Raw genomic sequence first — 21,635 nt, 5'->3', positions numbered from 1 at the left:
ACGTCGTATCATATTACCCGTCATGGGTATGCCATCTCTGGCCATGATCTCAGTGTCCAAGGCGACAGGAGATCTTAGGATTTGAGTGGGCAACGGGTCTGGTGAGTGTGCGGGAATTGGCTCTTCCCAGACATGTGATGGATACGTGTCGCTTTCAAGGAATTTGGCAATGCGTGTTTCCATGGTACGTTTTTTCCGCTCTTGGTCATCCAAGTGTTTGGTCCAATAATCCAGGAGTTCTGCCCTGATGGCTCTGAACGCTATGACATCTTCTTGCTCACGTGCTACCCTAGCTCGGTGCAGGAATGTGTGCCTTCCGCTTTTCAAAGTTATATCAGGTACATGGTTAGCGAATTCAGTATAGAAGTTGCGAAACTCGGTAAACATCTTGCGGATGAGTGGCTCTTGTAAAACATTGGCAATGCCCTTGGAAGAGATCTGGCGCCTCCATTCAGCGGCATAGGCGTCAAATCCTGGTATGCCGGGTAACAATACTGGGTTGTCGGTGGGTAAAGATGGCACGGAGCACAGTTCATAGTAGGCGGGTAGTGCTGATTGTACACATCCGGTCCCAGGTGCAATGGGATACCGGCCAGTTGTGCGCTCGATGGGATACATTGAATTGCTGTTGGGCCTCCCAGTGAAGACGCCACCAAGAGTAGGTTGGCGCACATTTCGTAGTCGTTCAAACGGGCTGAAAAGTAGCTTTGAATTGGAGAGGGTTTGCTCTTCATGCCAACCAAAGTCGGCTAGGCAAAGTCGGACCTGGAGCTTGTAGAGATTCTTTGCCTTTGCCAGGATACCAGAGACAACTACAGAGATGTAATCTGGAGATGTAAGAAGCGGCACTGCAGCATGGAACAATGGACTGACCTCTGATGTCGTAAATCTCCACCTCTTCATCCCAGCGAGATCTCATAGTCATGTTGGCTGTGCTGGGTACATGTTGTGGGTTTGCGATAGGGCAATTCTCGAGTAATATGTCAACGGCGTAGTTTTTGGCGGAAGCCCAGTCAAAACATTTGAGGAATTTCCTCTTTGCATGGTCGGCCTCATCGAACAAGAAATGCGAAGAGCCGTCTGCTCGTTTGGGCTCGAGCAGGCGGCGTCCACACATGAATGTGCCGTCTTTGCGGATGTCGATTTTGAAAGTGACTGTGCTGAACAGGCGGTCTTTTACTTCGTCGTGGACTTGGCGTGAGACGCTGAGAAGGTCCAAGAGTCTCATTGGAAACTTTGACCTGAGCACGCGTGTTGCGCGCATGGGGCTCGGGTAACTCAGGACGGGTAAGCGACTTGCTCGTTGGTCAGGTTCCTGGCTGGAGCGGTCGTGGACAGCCGCAGTGGAAGAATCGATGGGCTCGGTGGGTATGAGATATCGGTATACTTCATGGCGAAGCTCGAGCGGTAACTGTTTTAGGAAATAACAGGGTGTGCTAGGATGGCCTTGATGATCGTTGCAAAGTTCAAAGTGCGGGGGGTTCCATCGGAACAGCCTTGCACACCTACGGCCATCCGAGCTGGTGAACTGACACCACCCGGCAAGACTTTGTTGATCGCGGTGGAGAGCGCATGTGGGAAGGTATGTAGGACGCGTGTCCTTTTGAGCCTTTTTGCCGATGCTGGCGCTGCAGCGCAAGTTTGTCTTTTTGCAATAGCCCGAGCATCGCTTCAAGTAGTTTTCTGGGTCTTGTGAGTTGAGGGGAGGGAGTGGAGGTTCCATGGGGGGTGGAGCGATGCCAATGCTGGGCAGATGTGGCTGGGCGCTATTTTGGGCTTTGGTAGTAGTAGTAGCAGCCATGGTCGCGGTAAAAGTCAAGGGTTGAATGCGGCACCAAATGAGAGCAGGTGGACGGGGCGCTTCGGGGGGTTTTTTTTTTCTTCTGCTTGGGCAAGATGGTAGTGATTCTCAGTGGTAGCCCAAGGAGCCCAAAGGGGCTGGGGGCTGGGATGGGAGGGCAGAGGGAGATGAAACAGGTGAGCAGGTCGAGGGCGAGCGGGCAGGCACAAGTAAATGGGCAAGAGGCGCTGTGTAGCCCAGCTCGAGCCCGTTTGGTTACACAGGCATGGGGGTGAGGCGAGAGAGATGTCCGACAGGAAAAGGAAGGAAGAGGAGCGAGGGGCGGGAGTTGAGTGAAGGGGTGCGGCGTGGTTGGAGGGTTGATGATGCAAATATATGTAGTAAGTAGTATGTCTTGTTCTTCGTTTTTGCACATTTGCTGCGTCGGCCGCACGAGTTGCAGCAGTGCAGTGCCCCACCACGCGCTACTCAACCTACCGGGCCACCACGACACATGGCTTACTTATTTTATTACCGTCATGGCTAGAGGGCGAGAGGCGCCGTGGGACGCAGGCCCGGCATTGCAATCCCCGAAATCCATCCATGAGTGGGCACGAGTACCTTTGTACACTACAATATACTACACTACATTACACGACTAAACCTGCACGCTGCCCGACTCTGTGCAGGCTAAACGGTGCCAGCATCCTTTACCCAATCAGTTCAGACGCATGGGAGGGGGCACTGGGGGCACTGGGGACACTGGGGGGGGGCACCGGGGGTGGAAAAGGACCCTCTGTGGGGAGCATCGCAGCACTAAACACCGCTCGGTAATCTGCTTTATCCTGGCTTGGGTAGGTGGCGCTATGCATGGCGTGAATCGAGCAGCCAACGCACTCGGAGTATTAAATAAATACCTAATAGTACGTCTAGGGAAAAGAATACTGCCGCCCATCCTGCTACCGCATACTCTTCGTAGCTCCGTCTCGGCCATACTCCAGGGATACACCACGCAGCAGCAGCAGCAGCAGCAGCAGCGGTGGCGGCGGCGGCGGCGGCGGCGACGAGGCTGAGCTGCAGACACGCGCCATCTCCCACACACGGTCCGTCCGTCAGCAGGCGTAGGCGTGCTTGGCTTTGTTTTGGCCTCTTTGGGCCAATTTGTCGGAGCTCACCTCTGCTCCCATCTGCAGACACGCAGCTGTGGACGATGCGATACCATGGCAGAAGAGGTTTGTACTCTACTCGCGTCCTGGACATGGTCCACTCTCCCTCCCCCCCCCATGAAGCTGGCTAACACCCACTCCCCAGACTAGCCCCTTCACCGCACAAGTACCCACTTCGTCCATCCGACACGCCCTCTATGGCTCCATCGATGTCGCCGCCTCTTCTCGCGACTCGGCCATCGAGGTCAGTCCGGCCAGCACTATGCAACATCCCTTTGCTCCTGGCCGACGCTACTACATCTATCCACCCTTCATCAAGGGCCATGGCCGTTTGATACCCGCTCGTCGGACAGTGCCCTATCTGGTTGGCCTGCTTCTTGTCATCGCAGTGTTTGCATGGGGCGTGTGTTCTGCTCTGTCGGTGAACCCGCTGCTGGGCCACCCACACCACCCGGGCCCGCGCCCGCAACGAGGCTAGAGGACAATAAAACGCGCTTGCTGCTGGTCACGTGTCGTTTTGAGCAACTAGGAAAACCACCTTGTACTACTACTACTACTACTACTATTTCTACTATTGCGAATAGCCTGCTTGAATCCAAATTGTCATGAGAATGTAGACCACATATATGTGTGGTTCGTCACCACCCGCGCCGCTGACGGCCATGGCACTGACACACTCGCCGGCTAGCTGTGCGGGGAAACATGCCTCGGTTCAACGCGCGCCCTTACAAACTCACCCTCATCCTACCATACTTTACTCCCGGCAATACTCCACCCCCCATGTAACCTCCGTCTAGCATTGCACAGGCCCGCCACCTGTCTCGCTTCTTCACCTCACCTCAAGTCGTCCACTAGCCTTTCCACCAACACCGCCAACATGTCGTCGGTCAAGCCCCAAACCACGCCGCCTTCGACCTCGCACGTCCTTCTATCCTATCCTGCCGACCATGTCCTCCTCGTCACCATCAATAGAGAAAAGCAGATGAATAGCATCCCATTCGAGGGACATCTCGAAATGGGCGAGGTCTTTGACTGGTTCGACCACGAGCCTAATCTGCGCGTCGCCATCGTTACTGGGGCCGGCACAAAGAGCTTCTGTGCGGGACAGGACCTGATACAGCTAGGAAAGATCCGGAGCGGACAGCTCAAAGCCACCCCAGGCCTCCTGAGACACCCTCTTAGTGGCTTCGGTGGGCTAAGTCGGCGCATGGGCAAGAAGCCCGTCATTGCAGCCGTCAATGGATTCGCGCTCGGAGGCGGCTTCGAGATTGTATTGGGCTGGTACGTTCCACATCTTTTTTTTTGGCACCGACATGTATTCCACACACAATCAGACATTAATTACTGTGCAGCGACTTGGTGGTAGCAGCACCACATGCCACATTTGGTCTCCCAGAAGCTCTCCGTGGCATTTTCGCTGGTGCAGGAGGCCCTCCACGACTCGTCCGTAATGTCGGCCTGCCTATCGCATCCGAAATGGCACTCACAGGAAAACCCATTACCGCGCAAAGGGCCAAAGAGCTCAACCTCGTCAACCGCATATCCCCCTCCAAAGAAACGGTTGTACAAGAGGCACTCAAGCTAGCAAGTGAGATTGCTGCAATCTCACCAGACTCGGCCATTGTCACCAGAGCAGCTTTGAGAGAGGCCTGGGAAACTGGGAGCGTGGAGCGAGCCACTCAACTGGTACTTGAACAATACAACCATGGACTCAACTCTGGCGAGAATGCTCTTGAAGGACTACGGGCTTTTGCCGAAAAGCGGAAACCAAATTGGCAACCTTCCAAGCTGTAGTAATCTGTTCATACAAAATTGTGTAGTTGTATAAATTAAGTAAAAAAAAAAAGGACAAAAGGCTTTCACGGCTTACTCAAAAATGGCACAGATGCTGTGATCTTCTTCTATGGAGACTACTTTACCAATTCATCCAGGAGACAATGGAATAGCACATCAGATTCTCGGTCGTCTATGAGTACCGTTCATTAACGTGCTGCGCCCATCTCCGTGTCAGCAATACACATATATGTACATATGACCGGCAAGCCCTGCACGACAACTGCACTATGCTCAAAATAACTGGAAGATCCACTTGCTAAAAGCAGGGCGACAATCATCCCCGCATCCAAACTGACGAATAGGGCTAATAGAGCACTTTGGGGAGTTACCAGGAGCATTTGAGTGCCTCGGCCGACCAAACTAGGGTCGGCTGCACCGGAGGTTGACTGCTAACAATTCAACCACTTGTGCATTTGCTCCATACTTTTGGACCCTTATCGCCGCTACGTGACGTGATTGAGACTACTACGTTATATTATCTCCATACTACAATACCACTGTCATGGTAGACCCTGAGCCAAAAGACGCTGCTCCAACCCAGATATATATTACACAGAAGCGAAAGAGGCCCGCATCTGAACATGAACGTCGAGAGAGAAAACGCGCCGTTGACCGCCAGGCTCAAAGGTCCCTTCGAGAGAAGACCAAGATACACATTGCTAAGCTTGAGCGCACAATAGAGATATTACAGAACAAGGATCGTAATGACAAAACAGTTACTCTATTGTCCGAAATTGATACCTTGCGAGCAGAGAATGAGCGGCTCAAGCACATCATTGAGAGCGTGAAGAGCGTTGTTGGCTTCAATGCGGTTTCGCAAGACATCCTACCAGCCAAACTTGGCCCTGTCACCGAACACGCAAACCATTTGCCAACGGCAAAAGCAGTCGGTATGCATGTCTCTATCCCTCACCTTTGAATGGTTCGATACGACCGCTCATACGACGTGGTAGGCCCCAATCTGCCTGAGCCACCTACTACTTCTATTGATCGTGACCCGCAACCGTCACCACTCCCTGATGTAAACCAGTCAACTTCTATCGACCGCACAAGCTCTGAAGATGAGCACAAGTCGTTTGACCAGCCGGAATCCCCTGACCAGCCAGACTTCTTTCAGCCATCACCTTCCGCCAATGACTCGACCATGATCAATCAATCCACAACGCCGGTAATCGATCTTGACGGCATGACCATAACACCAGATCCAGACGAGCCAGCCATCCCATATACCAATAGAGAGTTAACACACAGCCCAGGGCTCCGAGTTCCATCCAGGTTTTCGCCAGAGAAGCAGGCTGAGGAGATACTACAAGAGGTATCAGAATTAGCTCCATTCTCATCATTGATGCAAGAGGTACTGTTATTTTTCTCCACCCACATCAAACAACAAAAAACATGCAGTCTTTTTTTAAAAATCCGGTGATACATTGCTAACGTACAAAAATGACAGATATTGGGCGCAAAAGCAGTGTTATCCATCCCTAACCGTTGTCCATATCGACCGTCTTCTCCAAGCCTTACATTGTCCAGATAAAGAAAGACACGAACAAGATAGAATTTCGTCATCAAAGTCTTGAACTTGGCGCTTCTCTTGCAGTCTCCTACAACTGAATACATATATCATATGCAGAGAGGGCAGTACTTGCGTGAAGAAAAAAAAGAAAAAATAAATAAAACAAAGTCGATGAATGGACATTTTGGGTAACAAAAGCGGCAATGGACTCAAAAGCTTTCGCAAGGAAACGCTATTCACCTTGGTTTTCTTGGTGACCCGGGAAACTCATTACGCCGCGGATGAATGGGAGAAAAAGGTACGAAGAGAGAGAGAGAGAGAAAGAGAGAGTAACTGACAAGTATTTGAGCCAAAGTGGCCAAATTGACTAGTAGTAGTAGTAGTAGTACGGCGAGAAGACTTGGAAATCCATTTGGGAAATTACTATACTCAACAGATTCTGGTATTCTTTACCTTTTTAAGAATTCTTGACATACATACTACAATCGATCAACATTAGAATGATTCGAGTAACATGTAACAGTGGATCAAATCACACAAACATCATCACATTCAACATGCATAAAATACGCACACACACACACGCACCATAACAAGCAAGCATGAAGTTTTATCGTCATCATTCGTGCTATCCCAACACCCACACGGGTATCAACCGACACGAAATACTTTTTCCCCTCCCTTCTCTTTTGTACATCGCACCAAGGCAATGCTGGTAGTCGTGGCTTTTCATAACCCGAGTCATGATCATCCACGCCTGGCTTCCTTCCACTCCCTTTTCCTTTTCCTTTTCCTCCTTTTCCTCCCCCTACTTCCTCGTCATTCTTCATCTTCGTCTTCATCTTCTTGCGTCCTCTATTAATTTTTAATTTTTTTCTCTCAATGTCATTACAAGATGGCTTTCTTGAAATCATATCGTGTTGAACTATTTTTCCTCCCCGCGCGCATAACAAAGTTCCTCCTTGGTCTCAGGTTTCGATGCGCTGGTAGAACAAGATATACGCCACCTTGTTGTCGCGCACGTTTTCTTTAAGCAGCGGTGTCCTCTTGCCTGCGGAACTAGGTGTTGCTGCGCCGTTAACAATACCACTCCACTTCTTGTTGCCATCCTTCTGCTTCTCAGATCCATTCACCTGGTTCCATCCGCCTTTGTCAGGCTCCTCCTCGTCCATGTCGATCTGGGCAAAGAAGTTCTTGCTCTTCCCAGCGTCGGACTTGTGCTGCTCGAGGGCAGCAGCTAAGACCTTGGGGTCTTCTTCTGCGCCACCCTCGGCCACTTCCTCGGCGCGGATGCGACGGATGATGGTGTCATCCATGCGAATCCACTCCTTTCCTTCTTGGCGTCGAAGATCGACAGTGTAATGGCCGCCGCTAGCATTCTTACCATGGTGATAGACAACACCGGTAAGTCTGTACCGAGGGAAGCCGCCTTGGATCTGGTAGCTTCCTCGCTTGTGTGGCGGGAACACCTCCTTGGGTAACTCCAGCTCGAGCGGGTAGCCAATCTTCTTCCAAATCTTCTGGGGCCCTTTTTCATCGTAGTGGAAACGCTTCAGGTGAAGGATCAACACTGGCGGTAGCGACTCGATGTGTACTTGTTTCGTCGATGCTTTGGCACCGCGAGCGGCGCCGTCTAGTGTTTCTAGACGTGTAAGGTTTTTGAGAGCATCAGAAATGTTGTTAATGTTTGGTTCGCCAATGTCGAGTTGGAGCGGCTGGTAGGGCTCAAGCGTGACTGAAGCTTTCTCGCCCGGCCTCTTGTACTCAGAGCGAAGTTTGCCACCGAATATCTTGGTGATGGGGCTCTCAATGTCAATAGCCCCAGAATTTTGAGTGACGGCTGTCTTTTGCTTGTGGCCGACCTCCTCCCAGCCACCATCCACGGAGCCTGTTTGTTCACTGTTTTCTGATGTGACTGTGCCTGCAGGCTGACTCTGCTTTCCGCTCTTAATTATTTGGACACACTCGTCATGCAATCCAGCAAGTAGGAAACCCAAGAACTCTTCCGCGTCTTCCTGCTGGCCTCTCTTCATGTTATCGAAGCGGGGCAGACGCTTGATGACGTCGTATACATATTCCGGAGCCAAAGGATCGCCGTACTGCTCAATGTCGTTGCTTTTCAGTCGTAGACGTAGTTGTTCAACAGTAGCCGCAGAGTCAATGAGCTTGAAGTCTCGCAGGAACATAATCATAGCATCTATGAGAGGGGTCTCAGACTTGAAACTATGCACAGCACGTTTGGCGACTTGGTCGAGGAAATCGTAGAACGGGACGCAGAAAAGAAGGACTTGAAGAATCTACTCTCAGGTTAGGGCAGTTCATAGAATGGCAAGCAATCAAGACATACCGAGTTCATGTAACAAAGATTGCCCGAGTTGACGAGACCACGCGGTTCAATGAAAGAGACCTTCTTTTCCGAATCGACTGAGAAGGATGCCAAGACATCTGCGAGAGTGTTGCTTCTTTGCACAACAGGTCCATTGGTAACTGGCGCAGGGGTGGCGGCTGGTGGTGCAACAGGCTGGGCTGCTTTGGTAGCATTCTTTGCCCTCAACAACTCTGCCCACGATTTTGGCGCAGCTGGCTTGGGCTTTTCTTCAGCATTAGGCGCGGCTTCCTCAGTCGTCGTTGTTGTAGCATCGTCGATTTGCGACAACTCTGGTTGAGCCGCAGCTGGCGACTTGATGGACTGCTGCGTGGTAGAAGCTGCACTGGACGCCTTTGCGGGCTTGATCGGGACACGGGGTACGGCAGGTATGGTAGGGTTGCGGGCATGCTTTTTGGCAGCAGCCGTGACAGGGGCAGCCTGTTGTGAACCTAATGGCGTAGCAGTAGATGGGGTTGCAGACTGGGTTAGATCGACTTCTGAAGGTGGGTGTGAGGTGGAGGGGGTGTCGACTTCAGCATCAGATGGACCCGCAATTGTGGATGCCTGAGATTCTTCTGGTTCTTCCGTGGGAGTCCTGTCACCTTCTGTGTCTTCCTCAATCTCGTTCGAGGCATCCTCCTCGCTAGCCTGGTCGCGTGAGGGCAAAGCCAAAGATTGCTCCTCTGTGGATACCGGGGCCCTTCGCCGTCTCTTTCCGCGCGATGCGCGCACTGGAAAGTCTGAATCTGGCACAGAGAGCCAGGGCAGAGGCGGATAGAAGGGCTTAAACGTGATGGATTGTGGGGTGGACGGGGCTGGTGGCGTGGGCTTTGACTCAACAGCGGGCGGCGGGCTATCGACAGTGGGAGTTGGCTGGGGCGTCGAAGAAGACGGCATATATACGTGGGGCTGCACCGAGGGAGTCGAGGGAGCCTGCTGGGGGGTAGGAATGCGGGGGACAGGCGGGGTGCGTGAATGGACAATGGGAGGCGTCTGGCCCATGGCACGGTTGACTGGCGGGACCATGTGCAGATGTGACGAGACTACGACGGGCGAGGCATGCGGCTGAGGCTGGAACTGGCGCGGAGGCATGGCATATTGAGGCGGCGGCGGGGGTTGCTGGTAGGGGTACCATTGCTGCATAGGCTGCATGTGCTGGGGATAGCCATGAGGCGGGCCATACTGCTGAAGGTGGTGGTAGGGCGCGGCATAGGGGTTATGGTGGACGGGCGAGTGTGTCTGTGGGGGGATGTGGTGGTGGTAGTACTGCTGCTCGGCCTGCCTCCTCCCAGGCATATAAGGACCGGGCATCATGAGGGCTGGGCGCGGTGTTGCCTCGACAGTCGGCGCCGGCTAGGGAGCAAGCGGCCAACTTGTGAGGCAACGGGGCGGGAGATGTTGGCGGGGGCGAAGGCGATGGGGAAGCGGGAGCGGGTGCGGGCAAGGCGCGCAGGGTGGTGGAGGATATTTATTCGGATGCGGAGCGGCGTCGCGCGACTGGCGTAGGCGAAGGGTGCGGTGCGGATGGGTTCGTCGACGATCGCGGGGTCATCGTATCAGGACGACATGAGCGCAGCAGAGGCTGCCCGCGACAAAGAGGGAGAGAGGCTGGGATGGATGGAGAGAGCGGCGGCGGCGGCGTGGTGTTGGGCCTGGCGGCAATGGAAGAAGCTCGAACCGAGTCAAAGAGTCGCTCTGCAGAAGGGCGTTGCAGTCTGTGCGGAGGCCGGAGACCCTGGGCAGAGAGAGAGGGATGGTCGAGAGGAGAAGCACGCAGGCCAACAAGGCCAATGGCACCAGATGACGGCAGTTTTCAATCGAATGTGACAGGATACGTGCACCCCTAAATGTTGAGACAGACGCAGAGTGCCACGGGACGAAACAGTCAATGGCTGCCCGTCTGCTGCTGCAGCTCCACGATGCAAAGGTAAGTGGCCGGCTGATAACGTGACGGCCCCCGGCGTCATCAACCCAGGTTGTCGCCATCCGCCACTCCACCTTCTGCCTCTTGTCCCCGACCACGCACCCTCTTGGGGACCCCGACTTTTCGCAACCCATCCAGAAATATACATCCACCACCCGCTATCCCCACTATTCTCTCGTTCCCTCCCATCTTCGGTCCTTCATTTTTTCCCTGGTCCTTCATCAACGTCATCGTCGTCGTCTTGGTCGTCGTTGCTGGTGCTGGTGCTGTCGCGCTATCGTGAGCCCTTAGCTGGGAGTCATGTCTAGCAACCCTCCCGCCCCGTCCTCGTCCAAGGCCTCTGCATCCACTGGCCCTGTCTCTCCCGCCCAGAACCAGGCCCCCTCCATCAGCACCAGTAGCTTCTTTGCGCAGCCGCGGGGCAGCGGAACCTCGGCGCGATCCTCGCCCACGCCTCGCAACAGCCAGCAGCAGAAGAAGCAGCACAAGGGCTCCAAGCGCTTCCGCCAGACGGATGAGGATGCCATTGCTGAATCACTCGCCATGCGCCCCTTCAGCAACAGGAAGGGCCAGACGTCCATTACCCACCTCATGAACTTTAGCCTTCCCCCACGCCCGTCCAACCACAACCAGTCGCACGGCTATGGAAGGAACTATCGGCGCAATCCCACATGTGGCCTCGGGTCTGGCTACCATGCCGTCGACAAAGCCCGGTAAGTGCTCTTCTCATCCCCATCTGCCTCAGCTAACCCGCCCAAGATATGTGCACGCCAACTACCGCTTCATCGTCGATCCGCGCGGCGACTATCGCGCTCAGAGCGTTGATGCCGATATCCACCTGGACTGGAATAATGTCCTGCAAATATTGGCATCTGAAATCTCCCAGGAAGCGTCTTGTCCCATCTGCCTCGGGATGCCAGTAGCCCCGAGGATGGCCAGGTGCGGTCACATCTTCTGTCTCCCCTGTCTCATCCGCTACATGCACTCTGAAGACGACGGGAAAGCACCAGAGAAGAGGGCGCGATCTAAAAAATGCCCACTATGCTTCGACACCATCTATGCCTCGGAAACACGACCTGTCCGCTGGTACACTGGCCAAGAAAGCGAGGCTCCACGAGAGGGGGGCGACGTTGTCCTGCGCTTGGTGGTGAGATCAGCCGGAAGTACATTGGCTATGCCCCGCGACGGCGCCGATGCTCTGCCCAAGGACCAAGATATACCCTGGTACCATGCGGCAGAGGTAACAGACTACGCTCGTGTCATGCGAGGTGGAGAGGACTACATGCTCGAACAGCTGGATCAGGAGATTGTCAAACTCGAGCAGCAGGGCAAAGAGGACGAGGTCATGTTTGCCGAAGACAGCATGGAGTGGACAAAGAAGGCAATACGAAACATTCGAGAGCTCAAGGAGAAATTCAAGGGCATTGGAAACCCTCCTGAGGAGCCTGTCAAGCCTACAGAACCTAAGACAAAAAGAGCTCCAATCGTCTTTGATGACGAGGGAGCCGCACCAGACATGTATCATATCCAGAACGCTTCCAAGTCTGGCCAGGATTACACGCCACCGCAGCCCGCGCCCGAATCTTCGAGTACCAAAGATCGGGCCATGTCTGTTTCGTCACATTCGTCTGCTACCAGCCATAGCATGTCTTTGACTCTCGCTGAGCTGCGCAACCGACAACACCATGAGCACCACAAAACTCCCTCTGAGTATTTCTTCTATCAAGCGCTACTTCATTATTATCTGTCGCCATTAGATATTCGCATTTTAAAGGCTGCCTTTGGTAATTTTGCTTCTTTCCCGTCAACAATTCTGCCACGAGTGGAGCACGTCTCCACTGGTCATGTTGTAGACGATGAACTACGGAAACGTACAAAATATCTAGCACATTTGCCATATGGCTGCGAGGTTGGGTTCCTCGAGTGCGACTGGACGGATACTGTTGCCCCTGAGATTCTGGAACGATTCCGACCGGAAATCGAGAGGCGACGTAAGAAGCATACTGAGAAGGAGACAAAGGAGGAGAAGGCGCGGCAACGCGCAGAGAAGGCCGAGTATGCCGAGTTCACGTCAGCACGCAGAAGACGGCCAAGCATCACGGAGAGATTTTCTGCGGACGACTTTCAGCCTTTAGCATCTGGAAGTGCAACAGACGCACAGCCCACTGTAGACGGTGACCATACTTCGACATCACCGCCCTGGCCAGCACGACGTGGTGATGGCTTCGCTTCATTGGCCTCTCCTTCTACCAGTCCATCGGCTCCTCGAACCGTGTGGGGCACTGCAGTCGTTGCGGGGACATCTCCCGTGCTGGCCCCACACGACCACGCTGATGGTGACGATGGGTGGCTGCAAGGCTGGGAGAAGGATTTGCTTGGGGAGGAGGAGATGATTGCCCAGGCCCAGGCCATGTCGTTGGCTGAGGGCGAAGAAGTGCCCAAGAAGGGTGGTGGTAAGAAGAAGAAGGGCAAGAAGATTACACTTATGAGCACAAACGTAAGGAGGGGCGCATGAGATAGTTTATTTCGTCAGCATCACTGAGTAGCATGGCGCGAAAGGGAGCAATGAAAGTTTACTGCCAATTTTGGTACAACTCAAACTAATATCACCTACGACATGATGAATGCTCATACTCTACTTCTGTTCACGTAATCATACATGTTCACCATTAAATCAAGCAAGCACCGCAAGCAGCTGAACCTCCCATTTTGATGGGCGGTCTTGAATCCTTCACCTGTGCCACCCTTCGGCTGCCGCCACCGCTGCCACTTCCAGGCCCCGCATTCCCTCGGCCATGCATGCCGCCCTGGTAGCTTTGTCGCGATGGGGCCACGGGCGCAGGCCGATTATACGAGGTGCTACCCGGCGCGCGAAATGGCGATCCTCGTGCAGCAGCCCAGGTGTCGAAGGAGAAGAGGGTGGTAAAGTACAGGGCGAAGAAGACGATGAGCGTGTTGGTTGTGCGCGACAAGAAGGACCTAGATGGTTGGTTAGTAGAGCGGTGGCGCTATCAGAGGTTATAAGCGTACTTTGGGCTTTCCATATTCGCTAGAGGTGAGAGAGAGACGTAGTGTATATCTGTGTTGGTGTAATAGAGAGAGAGAGAAACAGTGGTAAGGTAAAGGCGACGTTCGTTGCCTAGAGCGGCAGGGTGCCTCAAGGTTGAACATGGGTGTGGCGGGTGGATCGGCGCGGATCGCGCTAATGCAGGACCGGACAGCTTCTTCTGTTTTTATTCTCCAACTTTTGACTTGCATATACCATTACACGCCCAGCAGAACGAGCATTACCTCAAAAACTATCACTAGTCAAACTTCTAGAGAAGTAAGTAGCAGAAACAGCAATCCATCAAGTAGCGCCAGTATGAGCAACGACCACGATATGATTGTGGTCGATAGCAAGTCGCGCTCGAAAAATGCAAAATCTAAGGAGAAAGAAAATGGAAAGGTATTGTAAAGGTTGCTTCGGTCTTCTTAAGTTGAGACTGACGTAATAGTAGAAGCGAAAGACGCCCGGTGATAAGGGCAGCCCTATGAAGAAAAGAAAGGGTGATGTCCAAGAACAGAGTGTTGAAGATATCGACACGTCAAGACCGACTGCCGTCTTCAATCCTACTAAAGGCCGCAACTGGACGGTGACAATTGCTCTTCCTGGAAGCTGGACTCTGAATGCAAAGAAGCCCGATCACAAAACCATTCAGGTTGGGCGCATTGCACGCGCAGCAGCCATCTACTGTGTCGACGAAATCGTGGTTTATGACGACGACCCAAGTAACATTGACCACAACGTCATCGATCAAAAGTATATTCGCAAAGGTCGCACGAAACAGCAGGTTCTAGATTCCATCTCCGAACAAGATGAAGCATGGCAGAATCCTGACCAGTTCCTGTACCATTTGTTGGCTTTTGCAGAATGCCCTCCACATCTGAGGTATGACCGCGAGGATCCGCGATTGAGCATCTTCAAGGAACATCAAAACCTCAAGTGGGTGGGTAATCTCCCCAGCATGGACATGCCCCATCATTTAAGAAGCCACGAGTGGTGTCAGTACCGTGAGGGTGTCTTTGTAGGCTCTGCACCGCCCCCAGGCGGCAGCAAGTCAAAGAAGGTAGCACGAGAAGACTACGCATACGTCAAGTGCGGTCTACCTTATCCAATTCGCGTACCCATACCCAAAGAGGCGCCCGTGGAGCAAGGAATGCGCACCACTGTAAGGTTTGCTAATCAAGAAGCGCCGAAGGGCTGGCCCAATCTCTCACAACAAGACTGTGACAGTCTAGAAGCCACAGCGTGTGCTGCCAGTCTACCACGTGAGGAAGGCGGATACTATTGGGGCTACAATGTTCGACGCGCTGCCTCGCTCGGCGCAGTCTTCTCCGAGTGCGAATACCCTGGTGGCTATGACATGTCCATTGGTACCTCCGAGCGCGGACAGTCGGTGTATTCGTTTCTCTCAACTGGTGGAGTTTCCCCGGGTGACATGTCCAGCTCCACAGTCTCTGGGGCTCCAGAATCCTTCAACCACCTACTCATCGTATTCGGCGGTCAAGCGGGCATAGAACCAGCAGTCGCCAGTGACCCGGAATTGACTAGTAAAGGGCTAGACAAATCTACAGCACACCAGCTGTTCGACGCGTGGGTAAACCTGGTGCCACGACAGGGCAGCAGGACCATCCGGACAGAGGAGGCTGTTATCATCGGGCTCGGTGCGCTCAAACCTTGGATTGACACTTTGTACGTATGAGTGGGTAGTGTAGAGAAAGGGGCCGATAAGACACGGCTTGCTTCGGGGTGCGAATACATCACTAGCACTGAATAGTCATTGGGAATTCAAATATGGAAAGAAATACGCAAATTCGGGTGCTGCGTTACATTGAATGATAAGATGCAGATGGTAAAAAAAAAACAAGAAGAACTCTGGTAATACTCAGCGAGTTACGCGCAACCCTAATCATGATACAGTATGTGATGGCAACTGATAAGGCAGAAACTGTCAATTAACTCAAGAGCCGCCATGAGCCAGACATGGCACGTCGTGATTTTAGAAGAAGGCAAGGGTCGGGCAGTCGTGTGCTGCCCATTTGCCTAGGAAGGGGTACACTACTGTATGTCAGACCAACCCCCAGTCTTTTCCAAATCCTTCGCATCCTACACAGCATCACTAGCATTGAGTGAATAATTCTGTCGTCTTCCTTTTTCTTATCGGGCGTCTATTAGCATGAACGATTTAGGCCTAGCAAGGAAACGGACACATGACGACATACAAGAAATTCCAAACCCGCTAATTTGAATACGAGGAGGCTCTTATTCACACCGACGCCTACTTTCGACGAAAAATACGCTAGTTGCGTACTTGGGCTAGTCAGGCGGGCGCACTGTTGTCGCGCCCAGTTTATCAACCTTAAGGCCGTAAGGGCTAACGCAGGTCCGGATAATAAGTCCAGTTCTATAGGCAGAATTACTGCCTAGGACACTAAGTACCACTTAGTAGCGGGACTTCCCACAGAAAGTAAGCACAAGGAAAAATGACGACGGTGCAAATGTCAAAGTCAAGCAACGACCTAGTCATGTCGTTGAAGTTTAAACCACTCACGCTGTCTGTTGCTCCGATTTCCCGCTGCATCTCGGTGGTATGATCTTGTTCTTGCCTTTTCTGGACTTTTACCCGTTTTGGCACCTGGTGTACGCGCAACAAGTGCAAAATAGCTGTGGTGATCGCAATTTGCCGCAGTTGCATGTACATGAAATGCGGTGGGTGGGGGTGGGGATTCCCGCAAACCTTCCAACGGGCACACTAGAACGCATGGCAACACCCGAGTTTAATGAGTGTGTGTGTGTGTGTACTTACCCACTATTCACGTAGGGCTTCTGCAGCGGCTCTCGAACATGCCGACCTGTGGTGCCAGGATCCCCTTCCTGATGGTCGTACCTGAAACTGGTGACAGCTATCCATAGCACAACCTGCCTACGCTATCCCATCGGCCCGTTTGGGTTGAGAACCTGCTGACTGCCCACTGCCATGATTTTGCGAAAGGGGAGGGGGGACAAGGGGGGGAACTGGTCGCGCGCTTTCTCTAACACACCATGGCGGAAGTCTGTTCTCCGCATAACACTCCGCCTTGCGTTCTCTACCCTTATCGTTATCTCCCGTCCACCGTTGGCCCGTGCTCATCCAATCACCGCTCATTTTAGCTGCAACGTGCTTTGTTGACTGTTTGCGCAATCAAAAAAGAAGCGCCGCCACGATTGATCGACCTAATGCGTGTCTGCGGCAACCCAACGCCTCGGGTCCGCTTTTTTTTAACAACACAGGTACCCGGGGTTCAGCCACCGCAACCATGTCCATCCGTCCACCCCCTACACCTATATCACGTACGTAATAATCCCGCTAGGCACTGAGGGGACATGGTTCTCCACAGCAAGGTGCACACGAAAACATGACCGTTTTTTTTGTTTCCTAGGCATCTTGGCCGACTGCCCGGCAACACCGTGAACTTACTACTTGCTGCTCAACCACGTGGCCGGAGTGACATATTCCGTGTAGATAACTCGGTTGGCCAAGCATGACACTGCAGCTGGGGAAATACGAGTCCTCAGACGGGGTAGGCCTTACTGTCATCGCCGTGCTCGGCCCCCCCAGGTCATGGTAGCCTGAGCGCCATCCTATCTCAACCGCTAGTGTCCGAGCAGCGCCTGTGTAAGTATCGTACGTTGGGTGATGTGTACGTGAAATTGAAGGAGGGGCGTGCAGGTAGTATGATCTGAAGGTTGGGGACTTGGTAGGGAAGATTGGCCGTTATACCGAGTCTCGAACAGGCTGCTGCTGACAGATTATGGCATTGACATTGGGGAGATAGAACTCCGAGGTTGTTGTTTGCTGAGGGTTTGATGGTTCATCGCACTCTTCACGCCATGTGTACAATTTCTCGAATACGACCAAGTACTAGAAGACCTCATAATTCATCGTGATAATGTGAAACCCTTGATAATAACAGTCGAGTTATAGTTGGCCATCCTTGGCTATAGATGCTCCGTTGTGTTTATCATAATTCCTTTCTCTATCATATGAGACTTTGAGTATAGTTGTTATTCTTCCAAGCGGGATACTATCCTAGATAAATGCTGAATCCCTATCTCGCTCTTGAAATCCTAGAGTAACCAACGTTGATTAGAGGTGTGCAAACTATTTTCCTATGGCAATACACGAATAAGTGCAAAAGTTAAATCCAAGTAGGCAAATGTAGGACTGGCACCTCAATGGCTCAGTGACTCAGTATAGTCTTTCTAAGAAAATTGCATATGATATCCAAAGAGTGGTCACCAAGGTTCAAGTAAAGTAAGGTATTGTGATAGTAAACTCCATTGATCCTAAAAATGGCTTCCCTTGATGCCACAAACTATATACATTCATAGACCCATACCGTATTTCGTAGAACAAAAGTCATTGATCCAGATAGTCCTCCGTTGTGAGTGTCGCAAGCTATGTATCGGCATAGACTCGACATTTAGAGGGTACCTCCTCCCTGGCACCTGGGCATAGGGAAGGTGTCCTGGAAGCATGCCGCAAAGTAACCATCGACCCAGGCCATGTCCTGGTACATCTTGGTCGTGAACGAGTCCGCCTGCCATGTCTTCACAGATCCTGTGTCTCCCATCTTGCCACTCCACACGCCACCGGTGATGCGCTTGGTGAGAGGTCGGTAGACCCAGGCACCGTACTTGCCCTCTGGCACATCGGTGAAGAAGGTTGCTGTTAGACTGTTGGTAGTCTGCCATGTTTGGGTGATAGACATTGATGTCTTGAGGAAATCTTCGATAAGGGTGACATCAATGCCCGCAGTAACTGCAATGCTGTTACTAATACTGTAGCCAGCCGCTACAGTGATCTTTGTGCCAATTCCACCCTTTACGATCTGGCTGACTTGGACATCCCAGCCAGTGAACGTGGTCGTCTTTCCAGGAAGAACGATGGAGACGTCACGTTTCGACAAAGGAGGCCTGGTCATATTCGCAAGCTCTTCGCCAGTGTAGGTGATGAGGTTGGGTTCGAACTGGTTTGGCGTTCCAACTGGAAAGTCCTTGATGGGGAATCGCTCTTCAAACTCTGAGCGCTTCATGACTTGGATGCGACCGTTGCCGTGGAGCACAATGTCGTCGGCTGCAACAGCAAAGGGGGCAGGATGAGCATCAGGGACTGCAGCAGGAGCGGCGGCTGCCAGTGTGGCGCCGGCTGCGAGGGTAAGGAGTTGAGTGAAATGCATTGTGAAGATTGATGGTCAATAGCCAATGTGTTGGCTTGTTGAAGAAGGATAGAGATGGAAAGTATGAGTGTTGATGCTCTATGGAAACTCTAGATTTGGGCCGGATGCTTCAAAACTTTATAGTATCATGAGCTCGAGATGGTTATCTTAGACGTGGAAAACTACAGGGAGCAGCATTCAATCCGGTTAACTCGTCTGAGCACTGATCTGCAAGGAAACCTGATTCGTGCAGGCAGACAGACCTCAGTATCCAACGCTGTCATTTCGTGATGGAGTTTGGTGACAGGGGTTACTGTGATGCAAGGACCAGGTCACTATGCGGAGCATGCTCGGTGAATTACCGTTTCGCCTTGCAGGAACAGCCTAGAGTTATCTAGGCAAACAATTTTCCCGAACACTGCCGATTGGATCCTCTTGCAAACACGAGCTTAACGTTCGGCCCGAAGCGCATGAAGTACGCTCGCGTGCCAGCCACTCCGTGCTCTGTGCATGAAAGGGCTACCAACTGTCATAGTTTCCTACTAAGAATACTGCTCTAGGACACCAGTTCGGAAAAACTTTGTCCTAATGGATGACCTTGATCGCTGTCCTTGGCAGTACCCCGGAAGGATTATCGTTGTAATGCCTCGCGGCCCTTTCAGGGGTGGTCATGTTGGTCACAATCATACCGAGATGGTCAGTGGGGAACTGAGGGTCGTGAATCATGTCTACACAGCGATAACAGCGGATAGAACCAGAGATCCATCATAGCAAGCGTTTCTACTTATTTACCATACGTCCGCCCTTTACTCGTGAGCATCACCAATCCCATACACACATAACTCTCTCATATATACTTCTATTCTCTACCCATCTCAGTTCTTCACAGGACAATCATCTCTTCAATTATTCCCAATCATGAAGTTCTCCATCACTCTGCCAGTCATCGCTGCCATCCTGAACGTTGCTTCAGCAGACCTCCACTACGGCGGTATCTGTGCCGACTGGATTAATGGCGCAGCAACCTACAACCAAGCCGCCACAGAAAAGGCCTGCGACTCGTACTTCAAGCGAAATAAGGGAAGCGAGCAGTGGAACACCTGCCCTGATTGCAAGATGGTAAGGAACAGAAACGCAAAGAGGACATGAGTTGTATAACTAACACACCATACAGGCAGACAAGGGTGGCATGTCCATCTGCATCTCCTATGACTGGCACATGGGCGGTGATGAGTGGGAATACTACTGCCAGTTGCACGGTGCCGGCGGCGCTATCGCTTCTTAAGTCAGTTAATCAGGGACGACTAAGGGATTGGATTGATTTCGCACAATCAGTATAACAGAGGGGGGGATCGAATTACTTGAGAAGAGTCAAAGATCGGTTAGGGATTTAGCTCATGATGTCCTTGTCAACCGACATAACGAACGAGGATGGTTGCTACCATCTATGAACCATCTATGACAGGTTTACTGCTAGTTGAGCATTGATAAGTTGTATATATGTACGCTTCGAATACCATCATTATTATACCCAAATAGCTCGTTGAGAAGCCATTACGAAGCTAAATATCGAACTGTGACGTTTTTATAAATAAGCCTGATAATCATTTCTCAATATACTAGTGGCTAGGAGGCATTGTGATTACTGGTGTTTTGAGCCACCCCCATTCTCTGGTGTCTTTTGATACGGAGAGTAAATGCATCATGAAAATCTCAAGACATACTATGAACAAGGTCTACCCTCGACAGCTTACGTTGTGCTAAACGACAGTTGGAGACTCAATGGCTAGTGAAAGATAGCGAGGGAAACAATAACCCTTTTCTACATACTGAGTACAATTGTAATGATTCCCTATCTTCGCGACATACCATTCTGAGACAAATGTACAAATACATGGTCCATGATCCATGAGATGATCGAGTAAACAGTTTTTCTTATCCATGCGAACGAAAAATTTAATTTCTTAAAACCCTTGTGGGTTACTACAATGAAATTGTCTCTTCGTTGAAGCCCCATAGTATAAGCACTGTATTTTAAAGACCTTGTTTCGAGCAATGGGATGATCCCGGCTTCATTGTGCTGCTCGGGTGCATGAGAAAACATTAGAGTACTACCTCCTTTTTGAGTTCCCCACTGTACCAGTAGAATAATTGTTCAATCTACTGTATAAAAGCATTGCGAGTAAATAGGGGGAAGAGATAATTATAGAACTCGTACGACAATCCAGGAACATGAAACATACTTGTGGAGAAACGTTGTGCATCACTTTCGTCATCACAATAACACCACCATCATCCCAGCGCGGTTCAATTGGCTCATGTAACTCACCTAACCGCCTCATTGCCTGGCCTCATTTCTATACTGGAATTGCTACTATGCATGTCCGGGTGATCATCACGTGATGTTGAGGATAACTAACGATGACGTAAGATATGCAAGGATGAAGGAAGGCAGCAAATAGAACAACAGAACCAGGTGAAACAGGCGCAAGCGCGCGTCTGGTTAGTTAGCGCCGGCTCGGCTCGGTTTGTACCCTAGGGAGGTGGTATCCTGATAGTAGTTAGGAATAACTCTAGGTATATTATACAATTAACATCGAGTAAACTATATACTAGTTGTGAGACGTTTTAGGGGTATTAGGCACGGGTAGAGTAAAACAATAGTACTCTTGAGTAAACGTTCTGTATTTCACGTAGACGAACAGCTACCGAGCTTAGGTAGTATTCTTCGTGCTTATATCTGCTTTGATAAGTCAGATATGACTAAGATAGGCTAACAAGGGCCAGATTGGCCCTAGATGGTGCAA

At 51.6% G+C, this 21,635-nt stretch overlaps 11 protein-coding genes across 11 annotated transcripts; 6 read left to right on the top strand and 5 right to left on the bottom strand.

Moving 5' to 3' along the window:
* Positions 1-6: 6 nt before the first annotated feature.
* COCVIDRAFT_44101 (hypothetical protein) lies at positions 7-1,723 on the bottom strand (the record flags this gene model as incomplete). Its single annotated transcript, XM_014695586.1, has 2 exons — positions 7-827; positions 874-1,723. Coding segments are annotated over 2 exons (1,671 nt in total), but the record flags the coding sequence as incomplete, so codon positions are not given.
* A 1,407-nt stretch (positions 1,724-3,130) lies between these two features.
* Positions 3,131-3,394, top strand: COCVIDRAFT_47574 (hypothetical protein; the record flags this gene model as incomplete). Its single annotated transcript, XM_014695585.1, has 1 exon — positions 3,131-3,394. A coding segment is annotated over one exon (264 nt), but the record flags the coding sequence as incomplete, so codon positions are not given.
* Positions 3,395-3,823: 429 nt separating this feature from the next.
* Positions 3,824-4,740, top strand: COCVIDRAFT_113874 (hypothetical protein; the record flags this gene model as incomplete). The annotated part of the gene is made up of 2 exons (XM_014695584.1): positions 3,824-4,227; positions 4,299-4,740. The coding sequence occupies 2 exons, from the start codon at positions 3,824-3,826 to the stop codon at positions 4,738-4,740; spliced, it is 846 nt and encodes a 281-aa protein (XP_014551070.1).
* A 544-nt stretch (positions 4,741-5,284) lies between these two features.
* On the top strand, positions 5,285-6,316 carry COCVIDRAFT_113864 (hypothetical protein; the record flags this gene model as incomplete). The annotated part of the gene is made up of 3 exons (XM_014695583.1): positions 5,285-5,672; positions 5,736-6,136; positions 6,233-6,316. The coding sequence occupies 3 exons, from the start codon at positions 5,285-5,287 to the stop codon at positions 6,314-6,316; spliced, it is 873 nt and encodes a 290-aa protein (XP_014551069.1).
* A 947-nt stretch (positions 6,317-7,263) lies between these two features.
* COCVIDRAFT_31318 (hypothetical protein) lies at positions 7,264-9,974 on the bottom strand (the record flags this gene model as incomplete). Its single annotated transcript, XM_014695582.1, has 2 exons — positions 7,264-8,592; positions 8,643-9,974. 2 exons carry the CDS (start codon positions 9,972-9,974, stop codon positions 7,264-7,266), a joined length of 2,661 nt encoding a protein of 886 aa, XP_014551068.1.
* A 913-nt stretch (positions 9,975-10,887) lies between these two features.
* Positions 10,888-13,102, top strand: COCVIDRAFT_113831 (hypothetical protein; the record flags this gene model as incomplete). The annotated part of the gene is made up of 2 exons (XM_014695581.1): positions 10,888-11,300; positions 11,347-13,102. 2 exons carry the CDS (start codon positions 10,888-10,890, stop codon positions 13,100-13,102), a joined length of 2,169 nt encoding a protein of 722 aa, XP_014551067.1.
* Positions 13,103-13,256: 154 nt separating this feature from the next.
* Positions 13,257-13,631, bottom strand: COCVIDRAFT_20602 (hypothetical protein; the record flags this gene model as incomplete). The annotated part of the gene is made up of 2 exons (XM_014695572.1): positions 13,257-13,566; positions 13,618-13,631. The coding sequence occupies 2 exons, from the start codon at positions 13,629-13,631 to the stop codon at positions 13,257-13,259; spliced, it is 324 nt and encodes a 107-aa protein (XP_014551058.1).
* A 320-nt stretch (positions 13,632-13,951) lies between these two features.
* COCVIDRAFT_113825 (hypothetical protein) lies at positions 13,952-15,332 on the top strand (the record flags this gene model as incomplete). The annotated part of the gene is made up of 2 exons (XM_014695580.1): positions 13,952-14,035; positions 14,088-15,332. The coding sequence occupies 2 exons, from the start codon at positions 13,952-13,954 to the stop codon at positions 15,330-15,332; spliced, it is 1,329 nt and encodes a 442-aa protein (XP_014551066.1).
* A 469-nt stretch (positions 15,333-15,801) lies between these two features.
* On the bottom strand, positions 15,802-16,211 carry COCVIDRAFT_113856 (hypothetical protein; the record flags this gene model as incomplete). Its single annotated transcript, XM_014695579.1, has 2 exons — positions 15,802-16,049; positions 16,073-16,211. The coding sequence occupies 2 exons, from the start codon at positions 16,209-16,211 to the stop codon at positions 15,802-15,804; spliced, it is 387 nt and encodes a 128-aa protein (XP_014551065.1).
* Positions 16,212-18,093: 1,882 nt separating this feature from the next.
* Positions 18,094-18,849, bottom strand: COCVIDRAFT_113870 (hypothetical protein; the record flags this gene model as incomplete). The annotated part of the gene is made up of 1 exon (XM_014695578.1): positions 18,094-18,849. One exon carries the CDS (start codon positions 18,847-18,849, stop codon positions 18,094-18,096), a length of 756 nt encoding a protein of 251 aa, XP_014551064.1.
* An 897-nt stretch (positions 18,850-19,746) lies between these two features.
* COCVIDRAFT_20598 (hypothetical protein) lies at positions 19,747-20,113 on the top strand (the record flags this gene model as incomplete). Its single annotated transcript, XM_014695571.1, has 2 exons — positions 19,747-19,947; positions 20,003-20,113. The coding sequence occupies 2 exons, from the start codon at positions 19,747-19,749 to the stop codon at positions 20,111-20,113; spliced, it is 312 nt and encodes a 103-aa protein (XP_014551057.1).
* Positions 20,114-21,635: the final 1,522 nt, after the last annotated feature.

The sequence above is a fragment of the Bipolaris victoriae genome (genome assembly GCF_000527765.1).
Source record: "Bipolaris victoriae FI3 unplaced genomic scaffold scaffold_154, whole genome shotgun sequence".
Taxonomy (NCBI): domain Eukaryota; kingdom Fungi; phylum Ascomycota; class Dothideomycetes; order Pleosporales; family Pleosporaceae; genus Bipolaris; species Bipolaris victoriae.
This window is presented reverse-complemented; position numbering and strand designations above follow the sequence as displayed.